This window comes from Zeus faber (assembly GCF_960531495.2).
Source record: "Zeus faber genome assembly, chromosome: 3".
Taxonomy (NCBI): Eukaryota; Metazoa; Chordata; class Actinopteri; order Zeiformes; family Zeidae; genus Zeus; species Zeus faber.
This window is the reverse complement of record NC_137190.1, coordinates 31,373,146-31,397,823: the sequence shown is the minus strand read 5'-3', so window position 1 is coordinate 31,397,823 and position 24,678 is coordinate 31,373,146. Positions and strand designations below refer to the sequence as shown.

Below are 24,678 nucleotides of genomic sequence, written 5' to 3'. Positions count from 1 at the left end.
TCGGACAGCCATCATATGGCCGCCCCCCAGTAAATATATATACTGGGTAAACGCCTGTCATACTTCCTCTGACATTTTATTCAGCTCTTGTACAACTCTCTTCATTCGTAAAGCCAGGGTTGTAGCACAACCATAACGTTTTACTTCATTTCAAACTCAGGTTCTTAGTATGCCATTGTTTACCCACCACCCTCACAGCCACGAGGTCAGAACTGATAAATCCGATGCAAGCCTCCAAAGGAGACATAGACCCCCGGGTCCGGGTAGTCGTTTCCAAGGACCAACTGGCAGATGTGACCTCAAACCCCAATTTCAGCATATAAGAACCCATTAATAGGGTACAAAGGAGAATTACATTAACACCCCCCCAGATCTACCGCCATGCTCGTGGGTGGGGATTCCGCCTACAGCTGAGCTTGTGTCACCTGACCGTAACCACTCTCAACAACATAGCGTAACTCTTTAGGCAGGCTTACCTCTTGGCGCTGTCAAAACAGCCTGGGCCAGTGCTGACACCGTCATGCAGAGACAGTAGAATCTGGTGAATGTGTGTGGGGTAGGTCAAGAACAGCACCACACACCTCCTTGAGCGAAACGCCTCGTACCAACGGCCACGAGGTAGTCACTCCCCTAGTCAAATGGGCCATCCAGGGGTTCCTGCCCACACAGAGGAGTAGGCTAATGACATCGATTCCACTATCCAGTGAGAGAGAAGACAGGGGTTTTCCAATTGTCTGAGATCCAAAATAGGCAAAAAGCTGGTTTGACTGGCGTACAGAGTGCATACGCTCCACATAGACCGATAGCGCCTGGACAGGGCTCAGAGTTTGCAGCCTCTCGTTGTCCTCTGACCCAAAGTGAGGAGGAGAAATGCAGAGAGATCAATCGTGGTCGATTTTTACCGCTTTTATGTTCTTGGGCTGAAAGGCTGGACTGGGGAACAGACAGTGTGGCCAGGTTTCCGACACGTTTTGCCGAGACAAGTGCCAGAAGCAGTGCTGCCTCAACGACAAAATCTTTAATCCAACCTCCTGGAGGGGTTCAAAAGGGGTTTCATTAAAAAACACCAAAACCAAATCCCATTTCGGAGTCAGCGACTACACCCGCGGGCGTGTGTGGGTGCCCGCTGTGTGACCGATATTGTGACTTGGTATACCTTGAACGTGGACAGCGCCATGCCATTTACATGCAGGCATTAGAGGAAACAGAGTATGATCCCAATATTACAGTGTATTGGATCATCTCCACACGCCACACAACAGCGCTCAAAGGCTAGCCATTTGGATGTCTAAAGCGCCCTCGTTGACGGGTCCCTAGCGCTCTGAATTATTTCCACCACCTTAATGGGTAAAACTTTGTTTAATACCTGGTCCCCCTCATGGGCTGTCCATGGTGACCTTGCACAGGGACAGCGTGTGAGCAGCAGTGGCAACAGCCAACCTCCTTGTCAGAGTCACCCGTACGAGCATCGACTGTGAGTCCAGATCGAGACCCAAATACACAGAGTGCTGGGCTGGAAGCAGAGTGCTCTTTTTCAAATTCACCAGAAAAACCCAGGCTGTGGGCAGCGCCCCCGTGTGGGAGCGTACCATCTCCTTGCACCCTGCTATATTAGGAGATCTTCCAGATAGGACAGGACCTTTATTCCCTGGGTGCGCAGAGGGGCAATAGCTGCCACAACACAAATAGGGAATATTTTGGGGGCCAGAGAGAGACCGAACTGGAGAACGCAAAACTCGTACACTCAGATATTCCCTGTGCCTTTCCACAATTGGTTTATTAAAGTTAGCTTTCAAATCCACTGACATGAACCAGTCCCCCCGTCCAAAAGATTTGAACAGGTGATGTTGTGTTAACATTCAAAGTGGGAGCCTTCTCAATGTTTTGTTTAAACTTCTCAAATCCAGAATTGGTCAGAGAAGAGCCGTCTTTTTTTGGAATGAGAAAATATCTGCTGTAGAAGCAGCTGCTGTTTCTCTCTCTGTGCACTGCTGGGAGAATGGGGCCCTTTTCCAGCTCAAGACTGAATCTCCCCTTCCAGGATGCAGGACGTTGAGTCCAAGACTTCTGTCTGTGTGACTCCAGCAAACACTGGTGGACGAAGGGCGAACTGTAGCGCATAGCCCTTTAGAAGTCCTCTCAATCCAGGGAGAAACTACACATGCGCGTCTGCATACACTCACACAAGCGGTGAGGCATGGTCTCGTTTATGGCACTGATGACACCATGGCGGATTCGCCGACATATTGAGCCTCCCTCTGGCTCATATTTTAATTTAACTGCACAGCCTTGACTGGTATGGGAATTGGTACACCGGAATGTCTTTTTCATGCTAAAACTAGAGGTCCAGCAGACGGTCCAGCAATACTGACACCCTCTCCGTAGTGGCTGAGGTCCTCCGCACCTTCCCGTCCCTCACCGCCGAAGACTGCGGCTACTGCGGATGGGGGAAATTATTCCTGTTCCAGCCCCTCATCATGTCAGAGGGGTGAGGCTGGGACGTCTCCTGGGCTGGAGTGGCACCGTTCTGGGCCCGCGACGATCTTGTGGGCCGACTAGATCCTCAGCCACAGGTGGTGCTGCATCACCACTGGAAACCCCATCACAGGCTCTGCATCCAGTGCTGCACTCTTGGCCATCTTGAGGCAGAAGTCGGTGGCTTTGCGCAACTCCATGTAGGTCTCGTGGGTGGCCTTCCCGTCAAGGTCCTGTCGGAGCCTGGCCTGGTAGACCTGAAGCAGGCAGCTGTTATTAAGCAGTGCTGTCCTGTGGCCTTGTATCACTTTTCAGCCAAATTCACCGTCAGCCTGCACGCCTCGGATGATCCCGCGGTTAGAGAGGGGAACAGGTGGGCGGCTACCGATTCCTCCAGGTGGGACATCGCCAGGTATCCCAACTCCGGCTTGATGTTCAGTGTCGACCACTGGCAGAAAACCTGGATAGGGGAACGCGTATTCTAGGGAGTGCCCTAAGACAACCTTACCTCCTTGGTGAAATCCTCCAGCACAGGGAGGGGATGCAGATGGGGAGTCTGATCCCCAGCCTCCTAAAAACACACCCCGGACAGCTTTGAGAGAGCCGCGGGTTAGGGGCCTGCACAAGGGATCCCCAGCTCGCTCCAGGAGATGTAGCAGCTCCTGGTGAAAAGGCCTCTGGGAGGGTTTGTGAGCAGCACCAAGTGCCTCCTCACCTGGCTCTTCTCCATCCCCCTCCACCTTGGAGCCCCACTGGGATGCATAGAAGTCCTGCAACTTCTGGTTTGCGGCCAACTCCTCCTGATTCACCTTTCACGGATGCCGGGTCAAGAGGGGCGGGGAAGTGGGCCTCGAAACAAGGCCAGAGGACGGGAGAGCTGATTCCTTCCACTTCGACCTCCACCAAGACACTCGTAGGCCTTTCAGAAGTACGGGGGGGACTGGGGAAGAAGCGGAAGATGTAAGCCCAATGGCAGAATACTTTCAGTAGCAGATTCGAGCAGTTGACGCAGAACAAAGGATCCAATAGGGCCGCGCCGTGTGGGCATGGCTGAGGCAGAGGATGCACAGCGGACGAGTATATGTCCTGGGGAGTGGGCCATATGATGGGTGTCCGAGTGGCCCCTGTCACAGCCTGTCAGGGCCAAGTTGAGACTTTGTTGGTTTAAAGGGGCTTTCAGCTTTATTCAGTGGAGCTGCCGGGCTCAAGGCGATGGGAATGGGGGTGATCCAATTTTCTTATCTTTAAATTAAATATTAATCATTAAATATGATCACTCCAGCAGATATACCCAATGAGACCAAATTTTGGTCTCATTGGGTATATCTGCTGTATGTCAATGACAAATACATTGTCATGACAAATACAACACTCACGTGATAGGACTGCTGCACAGACGGACTACTGCTGCAATTTTCCGTTTCCACAATACTGAGAGTGTTGATTTTGACAGTTTATTATTGTTCATTATTCACTATGGAGCAATAATAGAACATGAAACAGTCCCTGAGTTCCAATAAAATAAAATACAACAGGGAACAGTCACTGAGTTCGAAAAAAATAGAACATGGGACCGTCACCAAGTTTGTAACCTGATATGACCGGTTAAAGTCTCTTTTCAAATCACTTTTAAGTGCAAATATACCTTTCTATTATATTTATATGATTTTGCCATTCCAAAATATATTTCACTCATTGCAGAAAAAAATTATAATAATAAACGGACCTAACGACCTACCTGTTTAACGACCGTACAGACTTACAACCAGCTCTCTGGCCAGTCGGTATTGTACACTGTATGAGAACTCTGGTCGTGGAAACGGCAGCGCGGCGTCTCATCTCGCGTCACTCTTTGTCTGTCACGTTCCTGCAGTTGATCAGAATTCACTACGCTAGCGTTCGCAATCTCCAATACTGAAATAACGGTAAGAGGGCGGCTCCTCACCTATTGACCAATTCGCTTAACATGTGCCTGACTGTGCACACGCTCCCTCTCTCGCACAGTCATTACTTGTTTTTGAAGGTCTTTTTTATGTCGCGTCTAGGTAAATAAATATATATGAATGCATGCTATTGTCTGTTCCTGGTTGAACTCAATAAAGCAAATGTCGGCTTCGAAGTGCGGTCGCTGTGTATAGGTGTGCGAGTGTGTGTGTGTGTGTGAGTATGAGTCAAGAAGACAAATAGGCACTGGTTGTGTCAACACGGAGCCGGAGAAGCATTAAACTGAGAGCAGAAGAGTTCAGAGATCCACAGCACAGCCCGTCTGCCACCTGAGTCCAGCCAAACAGACTGGAAGTGAACACAACCCACGCACACGCACACGTACACACACACACACACACACACACACACACACACACACACACACACACACACACACACACCCCTGTGGTCTGAAAACCTGGATGCTGAAAGGTGACACATGAGAGCAGAAAAAGCGACTTGTACAGATCGACAGACAGAGAGGCCAACTCTGGGTTAACACCCAGTTAGCACCCAGTGAGCTGATTAAATCAGCGGGGAATTCGGAGAACTTTGGCGGCAGACAAAAGGGGGACCATGGATTGGATGGATTTCGCTATTCCCTACACACTAATGCGCCTTGGGAAGACAGTAACGCCATGACAGTTTAATAAATTGTACCAATGAATTTGGCATTGCATATTCAATAGCGTTTCTGAACAAATTTACATTTAATTAACTGTAAAAATAAAAACTCGATTTATCTGAGTGCAAAATGTGGGTTCCTGATGGATTAGGTGAGTGTGTGTAGCCTCTCTGGCCTGCACTATACCTCTCCATTGAGGCAAAATTGATGGTCCTATTTGCTGTCTTCTGAGTGGAGTCAGGCCAGAGCCAGAATGCCAGTCTATTCACTACCCGTAAAACACCATTCAATCGGTTCTTTTCTCAGATTGACGTGTCAGCAGCTTCATGGGAGAACGGCGGAATCGGATGGATATAGAGGTGGTGGGCGCTGGGTGATAAATCGATGTTGCTGCCATCACCCCATGCCCTCTTATTGCCGTTGAAACGAAGAAATTCCGGGTTGCGCAGCACAAGGCAGCGGTTGTGTACTCTAAACGAATGATACCGAGATGATATGCCCTTAATTTCTCATGATGGAGTGAGGTCTGGAATATTAGAGGGGCTTTTATTTTGAAAAAATAAAAATAAAAAATTGATTGAAATTGAAATTTTGCGGAAATTGCAGCCGTTTCAATAAGATCTACAACCTCAACCCTGCCACGTCTTTTGACCCTTTCAGAAGTTTGTTTTCTGACTCCTCGGGGCGGTGTCGCCGACAGGGTTTAATCAAAAACATGAATGAGATAATCTTACTTAAAAGAATCCTGAAATTTTAAATGCCTTTCTGAGGTGGTGCTTAATTTAAGATGAATTAGTCCCAGACTAGGAAGTCCTCAACTAAGGTGATGAAGCTGTCTGGTCTTAGTCCAGATAATCCTCAAGGTTTACCTGGAGGCCCACATCCATTAATCCAAAAATACACCTGCCTCTAGCCAGGTTCAATTTAAACCTTCACTTAGACCTAACTTAGCTCTAATCTTCCTTCTGGAAATCAGTATTTTTAAACAAAGACTAGGACAGGTCTGAGACTTTTCAACCATGCCTAAGACAGGTCGTTTTAATTTGTCCGGATAAAAAGTGGGATTTAGTCTAAGATTAGGCCTAAATCTGCTGCCAAAACCGCCCCAACCAATGCATTTGTCAAAATAAAATTGCCGCTCAGGTGGATTTCACTGCACCTTTTAAGATTGTAATTTGTCATCATTTGTAATAATGTGACTAGAATGGCCACTCGCTGATGATGAAAATAGCTGCTAGCGTTCGCCAATTTGACACAGATAGTTTGTGCAAACTGCATGAATGTACCTAATCCGCAAGTAATCCAAGTCTGTCTTTGAGGTATCATGTACATATTCAACAACAACAAAAAAAACTTTACAGAAAGCCTGGTGTGCAATACAATTCCATTTCAGCCGAGTATACGAGTCTTACCGCACCAGAGAACAATAACTTCCATTTGAGTTCTAACTTTCATTAGTCTGGGAGTCTGAGATAAAGCGGCTCTGTTGACAGCACGGAAATGGAGAAGCGAAAGCGAGAGGGGTTGGGGTAGGGCAGCCAGAGGGAGAAAGAGAGGGGGTGGAGACAGGACACAAGGTAAATGGATGAGGGTGTCAAACCCATCATCAGTGCATCTCTCTGGGACACACTCCAGTCCAGGTCGTGGGCCGACTGCTGGATCACGGAGAGACGCCACCGAACCCCTGGTGAACCTCGGGCCGTTGATCAAAACTACACAAGGGAGGACAGGTGGGGGTGTGTATTATTTAACACACACACGCACGCACGCACACACACACACACACACACACACACACACACACACACACACACACACACACACACACACACACACACACACACACACACACACACACACACACACACACACACACACACACACACACACACACACACACAGCCCCAGAGACGGCCCTGGCAACACCGCACAGGCTAGAATAACACGAGCCAATAGTGTGGGAGATTGAGTATTCATTCGAGTTGTTAATTTGTTATATTTTCAGCTTCTTTTTTCAGCCACCTTCCCTTATTTTTTCTCAAGTCATGGAGGATCCCGTTTAATGACACCACGAAGTGAAGTCGGATGCTAAGTCAGAAGAACCTGCGCTAGGAGGATTTAAATGTATATTTAATACAACACAGACAATTCATTCTATTATATAATCATGGAACCCAGAATGGCGATTGTGGCACCGCCCCTTGCGGCTGCCTGTGCGAGCACCTCGTGTCAGTTATGCACATTTTGGCATTTTTAGTATTTTGAGTATTTTTAGAGCTTATAGAGCTTATTGTGCGTCATCACCAGGTGTCATGACATTTCACTGCATATACAGGATGTATGACCGTATGTATGTACGTGACAAATAATCTCTTGAACTTGAACTTGGCTGGAGGCTGGACGAGCTCACAGGTCCGGTAACACTCAGAGAGCCATTCCATTCCCACCTCTGGCGATCGCTGGAGATTCTACGGTAATCGCAGCGTGTTTTATCTAACAAGCTTTTGTTTGACGATTCACATCCAAATTGAGTCTCTCACGGCGTCCGTAACGATCTTTCAACTCCTTCCAACTTTCTTTTTTTAGTAAAACCTTTTTTCTATTTTGCCTTTTCAGTGTCTACTACCATAGTAGCTTCACTGCTGATAATATGCGTATCACAACCAGGGTTCATTTTGGCATTACAACATGAAATTCAAGGACTTTAAATGTGATCTTAATTCATTTAAATATTGTAATTTTTGTCTCATTGTCTATCATTTATATTTGTATATCTACTATCTACTACTACTCTATATATCTATTATTGGTCTTATTGCCATGCACTTTTATAAGTGTCTATTTCCAATCATGCTGGATTAAGTGTATATTTCCCTGAAATAATCTATCTTGTAAAACAGATTCAGATTTAAGTTACGATTTGAATAACAAAACCAGTGGGAATATCACAGGTTTTGAATGACTGTGATGATGATTGATATCAAGGACCTTTCAAGCACTTCAGCTATTTTTCCAGTACTTACATTTCTGAGGATGAAATTCAAGCAATTACAGCACATCGAGGACCCGGTAAGAAGCCTGCATGGTACTTAATGTCAGGCATTATTTTTGCTCGCCAGTGTACTATCCAGTCTTAAAATTGATATAAAATAAATAGCAATTCTCAGTTCACACACCATCAAAACAAGCAATCATATGCATCGTAAATGCTTGTGAAGGATATAGCCATCTTATTGAGGAACATATAGTTGGTATCGTCAGAGGACGAGAACATTTCCAGGTCTTTCTCCAGCTGCTGCAGCTGCTTCTCCATCTGCTTCAGGTTCTTCTCCAGGTTCTCCGCGGAGACTGACAGACACACACAGACACACACACACACAGACACAGACACAAACACACACACACAAAGAATGACAATTAAGTGAGATAAAGGTACAATCAAACACTGTAAATAAAAAATGAGTTTTATATACGATCTGGTACATTACCATTGTTTTAATCCCCTCTGTTCTTTATCTACAGTGCTTTCAGCAGTAATTCCTTGGATGGGCGAGCTGATTTACCTTGACTGAAACTTCCTGTTAAGTTGGTCATGGTTGACACTTCAAGCCAACCAGTGAATATAGCATGTATCTTAAATTACCCTACTTAGACCCAGGCTGACAAAAAGACGTAAGCTGCTTAGTTGTTAAGTACTTACATTTTTTTTCTCCTGACTTTAATACATGCATTGGTGGGTAAAAAAAAAAAGGGAAGACGTTAATACAGCCAAGCTTTAAACTACAGAACATTCCCTGCATACATAAGTGTTTCTGATGCGCTCCTACTGAAACACAGCAACCTGCCGTAGAGAATTTTCAGAAGTCTGTAGAAGGGGTTGTGTAATTTATCGCTCGTGATTAACAGGTGAATGAAGTTTGAGTATGGCTTTTGACTCGTGACATAAGACATAATAAATACATGACATGTGCATGCCCATCAGCAAGTACATCTTCGGGAACACACAAGGAGAAAAAAACAAAAACAAATGTACATCAGTTGATGTACCGACCCTCTGCACTTTTGAAAAGGTACTTCCAACACGTGTATGTGTGATGTTTCATTTGTCACTCTACAACACGATCCCGTCATATTCATATTTTCAACCTCAGCGACTAGTCATAAATGAATGCCTATAGTCTCTCTTATTGCCCTTGATTTTTTTTTATTGCCCCCCACATTCAGCAACACTCTGATGGGAGAGGAAAGGAACTCAAGCTGACATGACGATGAACTTCCACTTAATATAGCATGCCAGGCAATTGTCCATTATATAAATCCAGACTTTGTTTCCATTTGCCATTAATTTAATAGTGTGCTAGGCTCTACTCTCAATCAAGCTATAACAACCTCCTGCAAATAAGGATAAGAGGAAGCCAATTGGTGAAGCAAAAACATGAATAAAACATCATGTAGTCAAAAGTTGTCAGCGGGAAAGCAACATCAACAGGCACTGTTGATGAAGATGGTTGAGAATCTGAATTGTATTTATCTTATTATGGTATGGTATGGTGAAAATGGGTATCCGGATTCGCACACACAACATGTGGAGTCAAAGCCAATGGGGAGTCAAAGTTAATGTGGAGTCAAAATCAGTGTGGAGTTAAAGTCAATGTGACCATTTAAGGCCATATGAACATTTGGGCCTTAAGCCGCATTGCAGAATTATCCTTCCTGTTCAATAATGAGAGAAACTGTTCTGTACCTGTCCAAGGTCTGTGCTGATTCAGGCCAATGTATTGGTAGGGGATCTCAATTTGATGGAACATATTGACAGTAATGGTGTGTGTGCATCTGCAGTGAAATTACATTTAGTATCTGCGCTGGCATACCATCTTGATTCCATAGAGCACCGTGCCTCGCTACATTTCAATTAGGGTGGTAATCATACAGCCGCTACACCACATCGACCACAAAATGTTCTTCAGTCAAACTGGCACCACCAGTTTGAAACCAGTAGAAAGCGGGAACCAGCTGAGGTGGTGCCAGAAAAGGAGAAGCATAATCCTCCAACAGTTTCCCTATAGAAAGATGTGGTCGTGAGAAAGGAAATTGATGTATTTCTCTACGCATTTTGCAAATACATAAGAAAAAAAAAAATAATAATAATAATAAATAAATGAAAAAACAAACAAGCGGTGAGCATCTAAGCTGGAAGCACATGTCGAAATGAACAAAGAAAAAAGAGAACAGTTCCTGACTTGTACAAAGAATGTGTTCCAACTGAAAATAATAGGTCCAGCATTTCAAATCAACAAACACCTACGGCACAAACATTAGTTGCCTTGTCAGGGATGTCAGGGATGTTTAAAACCTGACGCTCGTTAAAGGGAGGCCTGACCGTCATTGACCCTTCTGTGAATTTCCTATTAACAGGCAATCCCCTTTGTGTTTGACACGTCCCATTCTCTCAGCGTTGATGTTAACAAGCTTGGTTTGATTGCGACAACAGTTAGGGCCACTGAACAAGGGGATAAATACAATAAAAATAGATAAATATAATAAACACAAATACTGAGTACACTTGTTGGTACAGTACCGCAAAGGTACAGTACATTTATTTTGAAAATACCATATTTGATTTTTTTTTGGGTGGCACTTTATAAGAAACAGCTGTTTCATGTACTTGTGTTCAGAACAAATGATCAGAAGAAAGAATACTTTCCTTCGCCGTAACCGTCTTGGAGTGAAAACAAGGGTAAACCAAGGATGAATAAAAACATAGCAGTTGCAAATTAAAATCTACTGATAGCGTAATCTACCCAACAGACCCAAATTCTGCTTACCTACCACACCCAAACACACATACAAAAAAATATCTTCCCTGCCACAGCCCTTGACCAAGATACTGGCCTTAAAACAAGAGCTGGTCCCCAGGCCCTGTACTCATGTTGCTCACTGCTCTTTCAATTAGAAAGGGCTACATCAAGGGAACATACAGAGTATGTACAAAAACGTACTTGGTAGGGATTCTTGATGAAGTGACTATTCTGTCTGTCTAAGTATCTGTCAATAATCCCACCTCCCTCCCTCATCTTGCTCCCTGATTGGAGTGAAACAAAAATTAATACATGAAAAAAAAATCTTGGTCACAAGATACCAATATCCGGTTCATGCTGAGGAGCCAGTGGGAGGAGGCCGGAGAGAGCTGATAGGAGGGATTATGGCCCAGCAACAAAGGATGGAACGAGGGAGTGGGAAAGAGAGAGAGAGAGAGAGAGAGAGGGGCAGAAGAGCCACTCTCCAACTTGTTATGAAATCCTCCAATCATGGGCTCTGTACAGGGAGGCGGGATGCGACCATCAACTAGAGGAAGTAGGAGGGGAGAGGGGGGAGGTCTGGGAAATGAGGAATATCTGTCTGTGATTTAATTAATGATTTAACCCAGGCGAGTGGGAGTAAGCCAGCCTACGAGGGACTTCTAAATGAACTTAGTATGTAAGGATTCAGGTTTCTAGGTGCATATAATACTGACGCACATCAATAGAAATGATTAAAACATTTTTTTTCTATGGGAAGGCTACATGCGGAGGAAAATGGGAAGGGAGAGGAAAAAAAAAAAAAGATATCACACTGCAAATCTAGCCTTGCTTTCTCTCTCTCCAAGGGTGAGTGATTTTTATGAGCAGTGGGTGCTGTAAGCCTCCGTGGTCCAGAAGAGCTAGAGATTGATATGGCACGCTTTGGAGAAATAATAATGGGATTATTTGTAGAGGTCAGATCCCCCACTGTCATCTCTTTATTGCAATGCCAACCTGGGGTGCCATAAATGAGACTGACTTGAGGGCACCCCAATGCATACTCACTCACAAACAGCCGCTGCTACGGTGTGCTGCCCCACTGTAGATCAACTTTTGAGGACTGGGAACTCAGAGGCTGCAAAGACTCAGCGCTGCTCGTGTTGAGCAAAGGTGTTTAGAGTTTGCCTAAGATGCATCCTGCTCAGCATCAGCATCTGATGGCGGAAAATCCCAATAGGTCAAGTGATGTCCTGATTTGATTGCAGCAAAAATCAATGCCTGGAATCAAATCAAATTTAAAGGCCCTCATCAAGTACGATATCCCGCAATAATTTGGAGGAGCCTTTGACTTTTTCCAGGAAGTTTCACAATATGGTTGATGGCTTTGGGCCTTGGTAACTGACATTTAACGAAGATAAAACATTATCCAAATGAAAACATCTTGCGTCACTGGCCACAGCTGGTAACTGTAACTCATTTTCATAATGACTGCTGGGTTTGTTCATGAGGTGCGAAAATGCTTGCTGCCTCTGAAGCTTGTCTCATATCATATTCATTTGCAGATACCTTCGAGCAAGACTGCATCCTTTTAAAGGGCAGTGACTACTCATGCAGCAAGGTAGTAGACTGACCTCTGAAAGAGACAAACCATTAGATTTCACTACAACCATGGTGTCAGGGGTCAAAAAAAGTCAAAGCTGTTAATGCGGCGAAAGCCGCCCACGGACCAGTTCAGTGAGCTAAGCATCCACTTAAACCAGGTGAATTCAGAGTAATCCTTTGGAATGCTTTTTAACCTGTGAGTCATACTTCAGATTCCACAAGGAGAGAAGACGGATAAGCAAACACACTAACAAAACAAATAAACAAATAAATAAATAAATAAATAGCGAGGATGATTCAGGGTGTGATCCAGATAGATAACCACCTCAATACAGTTGAATCATCATTGCTGATAGCTTTTACACCTCAGGGCTGCAAGTAATCTAGCTGCTCTCTTGGCTAACAGAAAGGTTGCTGCAGATTAATTCACATTCAGATAAAGCTTATTTTTGCTTGAGGCACTAAATACATTAATAAATACTAAATGCACTCACCTATGTTGTAGATTGGAGCCCTATTCTCATAATATTTTATGTTAACACTAAGATTTCTCCTAAATGGCACTAGCTGCAATGCTGCTGGGAGCAACTTTACAAATGAATGGGAGAAATCATGTTTCAAGAGCTTCTTTACTATGCCTGCAGTGATTGTTCGATATGGTTCCAGTCTGTGTCAGCGAATTCTTGATCAAAATACAATATCATGACATACAAATCATGTACCTTGACTTAAGAGTTACATTTTACACATCAAACCAAAGATAAAACAATGATTTGCAGAGTGTATATTTGGCAACTTTGTAAAGTTTGGATCACCTTGGGGGCCGAGAGAGAAGTTTGGGAACATCAATTATTTCATGTAAATGAGGCTTCTCCGTTTGGGACCAGCAATGGATCTGAAAAACACAGATTCTTTGCAGTCACAGGCAACGGCAGATATTGTAGAATCCAAACAACAAACTTCTTCCACAGGTAATATGACACTATTCAATTGAAGCTATATTTGGCAAAAAATATATATATATTCACTATTACTCCGTGCATTTAGGCTACACCAAAAAGAACATCAAATAATCCACAATGAACCTCATTATACATTTCATTGCAAAGCCTATTAACATTTTTTTATGATTCTAAATATCATTTAAATTTATTAGGAAGGGACTCATTGACCATAGACTGGCCCTGACTTTTCATCAATTTGGGTGCTAGTTTTAGCACTAATATGCTTTGTGAATTCGATGTTTTATGAAAATAACTCCTGATCTGGATGGGAAGTAAAAATATGCTGACCATTGGAATAGTTTTGTCTGAATAGGTGTATTGTGTATTATCAGTATTGCCTGTCTAGTTCAAGGATTTTTAAAGTGTGAACAAATGAAAAAGGTTCTTTGAGGAAGATAATGAGTTCAGCACTGCAAAGGGGTTTGATATAGCCTGGCATCACCAGACCTATTCAAAGATGCGTATTAGTCTGGAACCTCTCGGTTCATTGTCAATTTCCAAGGGACGTTCTCAACGGGCCCAGACCAAAATGTTTCTGGACGCATTGTATAGACCTACAACCGATCACAGCAACGAAACATCTGACGTAGCTCGAAGGAAAAATGTATTTAACATTTAATTGAACTTTTACCAAATCCTGTTGGAAGTACGGAACAGCACTTCTTTATTATACGCAAATACTTTAAGTGTAGTTGTTTGTTCTTCTTTTAGAAAAAGCATACTGTCTCTGTCTTTTTTGGTTGTTTACGAAAATGCCTCAATGGCACTCCTCTGCATCGTCATCCTATCAAACCCGCCCCATATTAGAAAAAGTGAAATTACAAGTGTTTATTACAAGTGTGAATTAAAAGTGAAATCACATTTCACTGCATATATGTATGGAAGTATGTATATGTATGTGACAAATAAAAATCTTGAATCTTGGGTTGTGATTGACCCCGACCATGGAGAGGTCGGGTGGAAACCCTTTCTGAACCAAAGGGGGGGCCAGACGTACCTGCCAGAGCAAATAAAACACCAGCTTGGAGATTTGTCTCGTTCCCAGGTGAGGTGAGACACGCATAGAAAGAAAAAGTCACACTATGGAACCAAACCAAACTATACTGCTGTCATGTCCCATTTCCTGCAGGAGTTGGTAACGAGAGGAGTGAGACGTATAAACGGCGGCTTGGACGACGGAACCGCAAAACTCACTCGAGGAACGTTCAGCAGGGTTTTTTTTTTGGATGAAGCCTGAGCAAGTAAGGCCGTAATTCATTCTGGCCTTGGGTCTTCCAAACGGCTGTCAGCCTTGATGAAAATAAATAAATAAATAAATAATGGTATGGCGGAGGTGAATCAGAGGGAGGGAGTGGTCTTGATGTCTGGTGAAGAGGAACTTGGAAGCAGGACTCGATATCCAGCAATCATGAACCATATCATCTTTGTTGAAGGAGTATGGGCCTCGGGGGCCGCAAGGAGCACCGCAGGGGTGTCCTTAACTGCGCCTTATCAAAAGCAACACTAACACCTCTTAGGCTGCTTTTGAGTGAGTCCAAACAAGACCCTTTTTTTCCTTTACCGTCTCCAGCTTCTCCTTTCTTCTGCCCTCCATGTGGCTTTTAAAGCGAAGCAGTGGGGGGCATCTCACTGTGGGCTAGCAAGGTTGACAGCACTGCTGGCCACAAACATTGCACTTCCTCCCGTGTTTTGCCTGTGGCCATACTTACAAAGAACACGCTGAGTCGTTCCTGTCGTCCTACCCAGTCTTTCCTGCTCTGGCTTGTGACCATACATCGGGCTTTATCGACATTCTTTGTTTTTAATTCTTCTTTTTGTTTGAGAAATATTCAGTTGGTACTGACTGGATGTGGGTGCCTATTATGAGGTTTCACACTGTTGTGATATAATATTCATAAAGACTAAGACATCATAAGTGTATTTTCGAAGTACATTTTGGCACATGTACATACCAAAGAACAAATTGGGATTAGAAAAGAGGAGATTCCATAATGCTTGGGAAAATGTTAAAAGATCCATTTTTGAGATCAAATAAGATTGTACACATATTCTATGGACAAGACCTGGCCTCTTAATAACTGATGAACCACCACAAATTACCCAACAGGAAAAATGAACATAAAACACACAAGTGTGTATAATTAGAAAACCAAACTGCAGAAGAGTCAAAGCTATAATTGCTACCTGGCAGAAAACAAAAGTGGATTCAAGCACACAAAGCCAGGATCAAAGAGCAAAAAATGGGCCGTAGAGTTTAAGGAATTCTTTGCAGCATTTCAGCTTGGGATGCAACATCCCCACTGAGAAGAAGATACGTGTGTGTATGTGTGAGTAGACCTTACCATGTATTCACATCACAGTATCTTGTATTAGATGTGTATCAATCTAATATTAATAATTTGGTGTCATGCAATTCGATGAGGAATTGACTCTGCGGTGGTGGCAGGACTATACTTTTGTATCTGAGAATAAATATCCAATTTTTCCTCGATATGAATAAAGTACTATCTAGCTTGTTCCCCCTCTAGTTATGGGGAATGTGGATTCCAGTGTGTGGGAAATGAGGCACCTGGCCTATCCGAGGTCTGGGTGAGTGCACAGACATGTACTTGTTTTATTATTGATTTGTACCTCATCAATATAATAACTACTGAATTATTCCGTCTCATTGCATGCAACACAGCAGGCAGAGGAAAAGGCAATGTACTGGAAATAACTGTGTGTGCCTGTGCCCGGTACTTAGCAGGTGTGTTTGTGTGTGTGTGTGTGTGTGTGTGTGTGTGTGTGTGTGTGTGTGTGTGTGTGTGTGTGTGTGTGTGTGTCCACGTGCCTTTGACAGGAGGAGGTTTCCATTTGAACAAGAGACACTGACAGCCAAGTAACACTCCTGGGCTAGTTAAAGAACTCCAGTTTACAGCAGCAGAAATACTAAAATAGCAGCAGTAATCATCCTCCGATACATCTTGGAGAGAGAAATGGTAGCAATTACAATGATTAAGTACCCACATATGTGCAATGCGGATGTAACTATAAATGCCATGTTCCGGGAGGCTTAAATTACCAGGGCAACCTACAATCCATTTTCACAGCTTATTTGTTGTTTTTGTTGGGGAAAATCAACTAGTGGGGTGACCACCTAAGTGTGTGTATATCAGAGACTATAGAAAAAAAAAATTGGTGGATGCTGTTCTGTTCTCCACTGCAGAGACAATTTAAGCCTTGACCTTGGGCTTGGAGCCCGGAATTTCTCAATTTAGGCAGCGGCCCGTAGTCTGGGTGTGCTGAGATGGAGAGTGCAACTATCAGAAACTCGGAGGAAGGAAGCAACACGGCCATCACTGCTCAAACGTGAACGAGAGACCTGTCAATCAACCACACCCTCAAATATAAATCTCATTAAGGCTTAACATCCTCTTTGTGGAACAATAATCTACAAAATTCCAACCAACACTATGATTAGCAGAAGTAAACTAAGATATTGAGACAATATAACTTAGACCTTTCAAGCAAGAGGTTTCTATTTTTTCCATTGACTTCCATTAAGTTGATGATTTTCTGAAGCCTGTATCTAGCAGCCATTAGCTGAACTGCCCTAAGCACTTCCTCATTGCTTTCAACACCAGGTCGTAATGGTTGCCGATTAGTGGATAAATGTAACTGTGTGATAGCCATCAAAATGTAGAAAAAAACAGACAAAGCAGACAAAGCAGTAAAATGCGTGGCTTTTTGCACCAATGACTTTCTTTCAGAGGCCGGCACCTGAAACATTTTGCAACCAGCACCAGTACAGCACAATGAACTGCATGTAGCCTGTATGTAGACATTGCTTCATGACTTCACAAACAATCCCATGTTTCTCCTAGAAGAGTGCAGGGGTTATGGGAGGTGCATGTTACTGTACCTCTGCTGGCCCGATCCACGTGTTCGAGGTCGTCGGCAAACTTGATGATGTCGGGGTATTCCTCCTCGCACACCTGAGCAAGGAAGTGGAGCAGAGTTGTCTTCTGGTCTGCTGACTTGGTGTCCTTCAACTGTGGTCGAAAGCAGGAGACGTTCAGTTAATATTGCAGCGAAAATGATTTTCTTTTAAGTGAATGTATCCACCTTTGTACGAAGCAGATTACTCTAAGTAGGAATATTAAGGAGCAGGAAAAGGTTCCAGTGAGGACATTTCAGGTACCGAAGCCAGGACCTTTTCGGCTGCTCAAAGCCAAGCTGTGCTACAGCTCCCGACTTTATAAGCTTAAATATCCGTTTTAATTTCCCATTCATGATATGGTTTGATCCCCATTCAACGTGGAACACTTTTGTAGGGTTGCCAGACATTTCACCGACAAAGTGAAATTTTGATGCCTGGTATTTCAGATGACTAAAAATGTATTTCACAATGAACATAGACCACAAAGGTGGCACCGTCCATTTCCCAGCAATCCCGGTGTTGGGCCGGGCAGCAAACAAAATGTCGGATCAGACATCAGAAGGAAAAAAGTAAGCAATCCAATCGTCCAAAAAATCCAGCTTAAAATATCATGGAGATGCTTCTGCAACATGGTTGTTGCAGTGTAACGTAAGGAGAAGTAAATGAGGTCATGTGATAAGAGCTGGTGCCTAACAGTGCCCTACCATAACGTGACGACAACAATAAGCTCCATTAAGTTGACTGCGTGTGCGGGAGGTGCCACAACGTCAACAGTGCGGCAATACTTCGCAGCAAAGGCCAAACGCAAAACAGCAGAGGGCGCTATTTGTAACGCAAGTGCCAGAACTGGAAACTTCAACACAAAAGACTTGACTTCAGGCTCCAGCTGCTCATAAGAAATACAAAAATAGTTGAGGGGGGTTAAAAGTGTAAGAGCAAAAATCTGATTTTTAAAGGTATCAGCAAATACCGTTTTTTCCAGTATCTGAAAAAAAAAAAAAGTGGTATCACGCGATTTCTATAATTAGATTCAGGATTTGTTCAGGACGCCAATACGGCTGATTTACAGATGGAGGTTTTTTTTTTTAATGGCAAAATAAACGTATAATTGCATATCGGACAATAGGTCTAATTCAATTCATCCGTTGAGTGCTATCCGTGTCTTTCAGCACTTGTCGGTTCCACTAGTAGCAGTGTATGATTACACATGTGACGCTAACTAAACCACCACAAGTGAACAATGCAACATCAATGCCAATAGAATGTGAAATACACCTCTCATCCTCCCTTGCGCCCACAAACACACACAAAAAGTCTATTTTTTTTTAATTGCAGTTTCTCGAATACATTCCCATCACTCCCTTTCTCCAGCGTGATTCAAAGCAATCTCTCAGTGGCCTCTTCAAATGTCCCTCCTGCAGAGACGCCTCTCTCAAGGTGATCTATTGGAACACGGTGCTATACTCAGCCTTTGTGTATTTTATCATGTTTGCATTATCTAATCCAGCACATTCGCCTTGCTCTTTTCAGCTCTGTTTTCCCCATCTTTCGTTTTATTTCAAAAGGCGTTGAGTCAAAAGGCTCCTCTTCAAATTTAGATAGACAGTAATTGTAACTGACAATGAAAACATTCTGCTTTCGCCAAATGCGTCGGGGGCAATTTTCCCCGCGTTGCTGATGCGTGCCTTGGAATTAAGTTGTCAAACACAGAAAAGGGACGACGCTGCTGCTGTGATGGCTTCCTCAGGCGCTTTACGGATGCCCGCATCACCTCGCGCTCAGGTGCCTCCCCCTGTGACTTACCGTTTTCCACAACTCACCACTAAATAATATACGGAAGAAGACAAGCTTCAGGGATACTGAGAGAGTAAACAATTCGAGGAATCGATTGGACCCTTATTTTAATATCGAAATATTTTAATATTCAGTATCCGTGTGCTTTGTGTAGATCAGGGTTCATTCTGGCATTACACGATGAAATTCAAGGACTTTCCAGTACTAATTTGAAGCACTATTTCTTCATTTTCAAGGACTTCACGCAAAACAAATATAATCAATTTTCAATGTCACCTTTATTAATGAAAAGACAATATAATGTTAGCCTCATTGTCTATTATTTATATTAGTATGCATTATACTAGACGTCTCGATTTCCAACCACGCTGGAACATAGCATGATGTGTTGTAAAGTCGATCCTGGAAATAGTTTTACTAGGTTACGATTTGAATGAATATAACAGGTTTTTAATTATTGGGTTTTTTTCCAAGGACATTTGAAGCACTTCAGCACAAATTGGGATATTTTCAAGGTATTCCAGTACATATATTCCAGTATATATCTGAGGATAGAATTCAAGCACCTCAAGGACCTGGCATAACCCTGGTAGATTCCATGAAACCATCTACTACCTGTTCCTCTTCCTCAAAAAAGTTTATTTAATCAAAACCAGGATGTGTCAGGATGATTTTTTTCTTAATTTTTTTTGTTTTTTAATGGGCTTGTGGTGATACCGTCATGCTGGAAGATGACACCTAAGGACACAGTGAAAGAGATTTTGGGGAAGCTGCATTTGCAATGGAGGCGTGAAGTAACAAAAGCAAGGACGGCCAGGGCAGAAAAGGCGGCAGACTAGACAAGGGCACAACTTGGCTGGGCTTTCCAGCGCTGGCGACCATCCAAAAAAAAACATAAAAAAGGGATGAGAAGTATTCCAGAGAGGAAAAGAAAAAAAAGTAACCAAAACAACTGAGAAAAACATCACACAGGTCACCTTCAAATAGGGGTGGGTGATATGGCAATATCACCCTGCTGATATACTGCATATCACCTGTATATAACAACAAAGCACTTTTTCTGTATATTCAATAAATAAACACTTTATATTTAAAAAACATAAGGTAAAGCCTATTTTTGACGCATCGCAGTACAAGGCGCTTGTCCGGGCGCAATATAAGCAGAAAACTGAGCGACATACATACATGTTTGTATGTATGTATGTATGTGTATATATATATATATATATATATATATATATATATACAAACATGTATGTATGTAGCACAGAAGATGCAGTGGTGCATCTAGTCTCCAAACATCTGGACTCCCCCAAAACATGTGTTAGGGCTCTCTTTCTTGATTTTTCAGCGGCGTTCAATACAATTCAGCCAGACATACTGATAGAAGAAATGATTCAGCTTCAGATCAGCCCCCGTCTTATACTTTGGTACTTCTCCTTTCTTACAAACAGGATCCAGCTGGTCAAGGTAAACAATACACTGTCCTCTCCCAGGATAACAAACGGAGGGGTGCCTCAGGGGTGCATTAGCTCAGCTGTGTTGTTCACATTCTACACGTCAGACTGCACCTCTTCGGTACCAAACCAGTCTCTGTTAAAATACTCAGTTGACTCCACCTTATTGACTATGTTGAAAAGTACCGATGACCCCACTCTGTATCAGAGAAATGTTGATTGGTTTGTGGAATGGTGTGACAAGAACGCCCTTATTATTAACTCAGTAAAGACAGAGGAAATCGTTTTTGGTAAGCCTCCAACCTGCCCACCCCCCAAAGTGATGATCCACAATGTTGAAATTAATCAAGTCTCTGCATATAAATACTTAGGTGTCATGATAGATGAGAACCTCTCATGGACCCCTCACATGGATTTTCTTGGTAAAAGGAGACAGCAGCGCATTTATTTTCTCCCGAGATTAAAATCGTTTGGGGCCAGCAGCCAAATGATGTATTTATTTTTTACCTCTGTAATTCAGAGCATCATGCTCTACTGTAGCACTGCCTGGTGGAGCAACCTCATAAAAATAAAAGTAAACTTCAAAATCAGTTAGAACTTTGCTCAAAAATCATTGGACTTCCTGTCGCTCAAGCCTTTCAAGAGCCCCATAGCAACAGCTTGGTTAGGCTGGTCATAAATATTTCCTCTGACTCCACTCATGTTTTGCACAAGGAATATCAGCCCCTGCCTTCAAATAGGCGCTTCAGAGTCCATTACTTCAATCGAAATAGGCTTAAAAACTCTTTTGTACATCAGTCCATTCTACTACTAAACAAACAAAAATGATTCCAGAGCCTTTCATGAGTATTAGTCTTCTTATGTCTTTGTAATAAATTGTCTTACCTGTCATTTGTGCTGTTTTTTTGTGTATCTGTGGGCTGTGCCATGTCATGTGTCTGTACTTGTGTTTATCCTGTCAACACCTGTGCTTGTCCAATCTGTCATCTGTGTTGCTTGTGTATCGTTGTGCTGTCATGCCAGGTGCCATTTGTACTTGTGTCCTTTCCCGTCACTTCAGTGATTGTTTACCTGTACGTCCTAAATGTTTTGAGGGGCCTTTGCCAGGGACGCAAAATGAATTTCAGTGCCCTACCGACCAATAAAGTTGCATTGTATCGTATGTGTGTGTGTGTGTGTGTGTGTGTGTATATACACACACACACACACACACACACATATATACATGCACATATATACGCACATATATATCTAAATCTGACTTTTAACATATTCGCAAAAAGTTGTAAACTTTAATTCATCAAAACCTTTAACAAAAAGGTGATCGGCAAATATGCTAGAATTCTAACACAAGTTGATGTTAAGCGACAAAACACAGACGTTTTCAAAAAGTTACAAAGGAAAGGTTTATTTTTCTTCCGTGTTAAGCTCCGGGTGCCATGATTGGTCCATGAGCTATTTTCCTGCCACATTCCTCCATGTTTGTTTACATTCGCTCCCACGTGCAGATAATGTACAGCACCGTGACTCCAAATGACTGAAATTATTTTGAGACATAGTGAAAGAAAATATTGATAACTTACCCAAATCTATACGATGGTTATATTGTAATATTGCCTTAACATAACTATCTTCATATTGCACAGCCCTACCTTCAAATAAGTAAAGGGAAATATAATAATAAGGAATTCAAAACAACAGAGTCTAAAGATATGATGGCCTTCGGCCAGTATTCGGCCGCCTTGTCGTGAAACCGTAATAACGCACCTTTCCTTGGGCTGTGTCTGCTACGTGCGCGGCAGCACTTAAGTCAACATTATCCTCCGGGTCGGCGGTGCCGAGTGATGAATGGCTGCGCGCCGTGTTTGTTACCAGGGAAACGGCAGCGAGGTTAGAAAGCGGTGGAACTCTGGGATTAAGGGTCTGCCCCCGCCTCCACCCCTGCTAGGTGTGGTAGCTCGGTGCAGTGCAGCTTCCCGAGGAGCGCGCGGGGAAGACTCATCCCTCTCCCCTTTCCCCGAGCTTTAGTTATCTGGGTGCGGGCAGCGGCGATGAAGTGCCCTCTGGGTTTTTTATTTTTCTTCATTTCTCTCTGATAGATGCCAGCGGATAGAAGCCAAGACAGTCCGTCAGGCCGATGGCGTTTAATGAAATGCAACAGTTTCAAAGGGAACAAAAATAAACGTCTCATCACAGGAAACACTTTAAATTAATCTGTCGATAGGCGCACCCCCCCGGAGAGAAGGTGAAATAAAAAGGAAAGGGGGGGGCGGGTGTCAGGGGGCATTTGCGATATTAGGGGGAAAAAAACAAATCCCTGGCGAGATTGGAGGAAAGGACTGTACTGCGCACAAATACATATTTTTGGACGTACAAATGCAAATTAAGAAATACAAAATAGGAATCTGTTGACACCTATGCGCACTTGCAGAGGGTATTGAGAAAAGCAGAAAAAAAACAAAACAAACAATTATGGATTGACATCTTGTTTATCTGCTGGAGACTTGCAGGGTCTTATTCATTCAATTGTATTTCCCCCCACCACCCCCCTCTCTCTCTCCAAAATGTCTATTCCTTGCACTCTGGACTTTTTAGACCCTTTCATTTCCTCTCATGCTCACACTCAATCGTGCAATTCATTCAATAAAAGACCTCTGAAGGTGTCCTGTGGTATCTGGCACCAAGACATTGCTTGGTGGGGCCCCCATGGATCGGGCTTGTTGTTACAGCTCATCCCACAGATGCTCGATCGGATTGAGATCTGCTGAATTTGGAGGCCAAGTCAACACCTAGAACTCTTTGTCATGCTCATCAAACTATCCCTGAAAAATTTTTGCAGCGTGGCAGGACGCACTATCCTGCTGAAAGAGGCCACTGCCATCAGGGAATACCGTTGCCAGGAAGGGGTGGACCTGGTCTGCAACAATGTTTAGGTAGGTGGTCCACGTATGTGTCAAAGTAACATCCACATGAATGCCAGGACCCAAGGTTTCCCAGCAGAACATGGCCCAGAGCATCACATGCTTAATTAAGGAACTTATGTTATGACTAAAATGGAATTTTAGATGACTAAAAAGTTGTTTTTTTGGGAAATGACTCTGGTCCTTTTTGACACATCGGATATTTCACAACGCATTATTTTGACAGGGGTTAAAATAAAGGCATGCGTGCGCTGATTTTCATTCTACTTTAAATCACACTGCAAGGATGCACCTACTGGGAAGCTGATGAAGTGCAGAACTGTGCGAGCGGCCGGAAAGGAAGCGCTCACCTTGCAGAGGGAGCCCAGGTCAAAGCCAAAGGACTGGGCGTTACGGGAGCCGGCGTTCATGTAGTTTCCCAGCAGCAGCACTAGCTCCAGGAGGCGCCTGAAGGAGCTGCTCTTCCTGACCTCGTCGCAGGCAGCGTTCACCGCCAAGATGTCGGGACGCAGGTTGTGCACGTGCTCCTCAAACTGCAGGCGGAACAGGATGTGGCTGAGGCGAGGACGCAGGCACTTCACGCTGCTCATCTGGGCGGACAGAGACGGGAGAGTTATCTGTAGAGGTCTTCGAGGTCTTCTTTACACTGAATCTGACTGTCGGAAACACCCTGCCCTATGGTGGCTGTGGAGTGCATATGTCTAGCTTTTGCATCACAAAATTATTGATTATGAATAAATTATAAATTATTGATTATCTATAAATCTGATTATATTATAATCAGAGAAAATCCCTGACGTCTTCTACAGTGCAACAGCAGTGCAATAGAGTAGTTTGCTCAGCTGCACATTTACCATTGACAAAGAATGACAGACAATTGAAGACTCCGTTCGCATCATGTTTGCAAAGTTAAAGAAATACACACAATTCATTAATATAAAATGTGATTAATTTAAGGTGAATACGATGAAGCCCAATATTAACATCATTATTTCATATCAAAACTTGATTACTTATTAAGCCCTGTTCCAATATTGTTTAGCAACAGTGGCTTCAGGTCAAGTGTCCAAAACGGTTGTCGCAAAACTGTTGGGTCAGCCGTTCTCTCTACAGGC

The 24,678-nt window shown here is 43.3% G+C and overlaps 1 protein-coding gene across 1 annotated transcript in view; it reads right to left on the bottom strand.

The window, feature by feature from the left end:
- The window catches only part of LOC307227896 (protein diaphanous homolog 3-like), a gene marked incomplete at its 5' end in the record, with an annotated part of 362,969 nt that overhangs the window by 117,314 nt on the left and 220,977 nt on the right, over nt 1–24,678 (bottom strand). Inside the window, 3 exons of the mRNA XM_079997337.1 lie at nt 8,308–8,434; nt 17,374–17,503; nt 23,914–24,153. Of these exons, the coding sequence (XP_079853463.1) occupies nt 8,308–8,434; nt 17,374–17,503; nt 23,914–24,153 (497 nt within the window). The remainder of the gene's footprint in view (nt 1–8,307; nt 8,435–17,373; nt 17,504–23,913; nt 24,154–24,678) is intronic.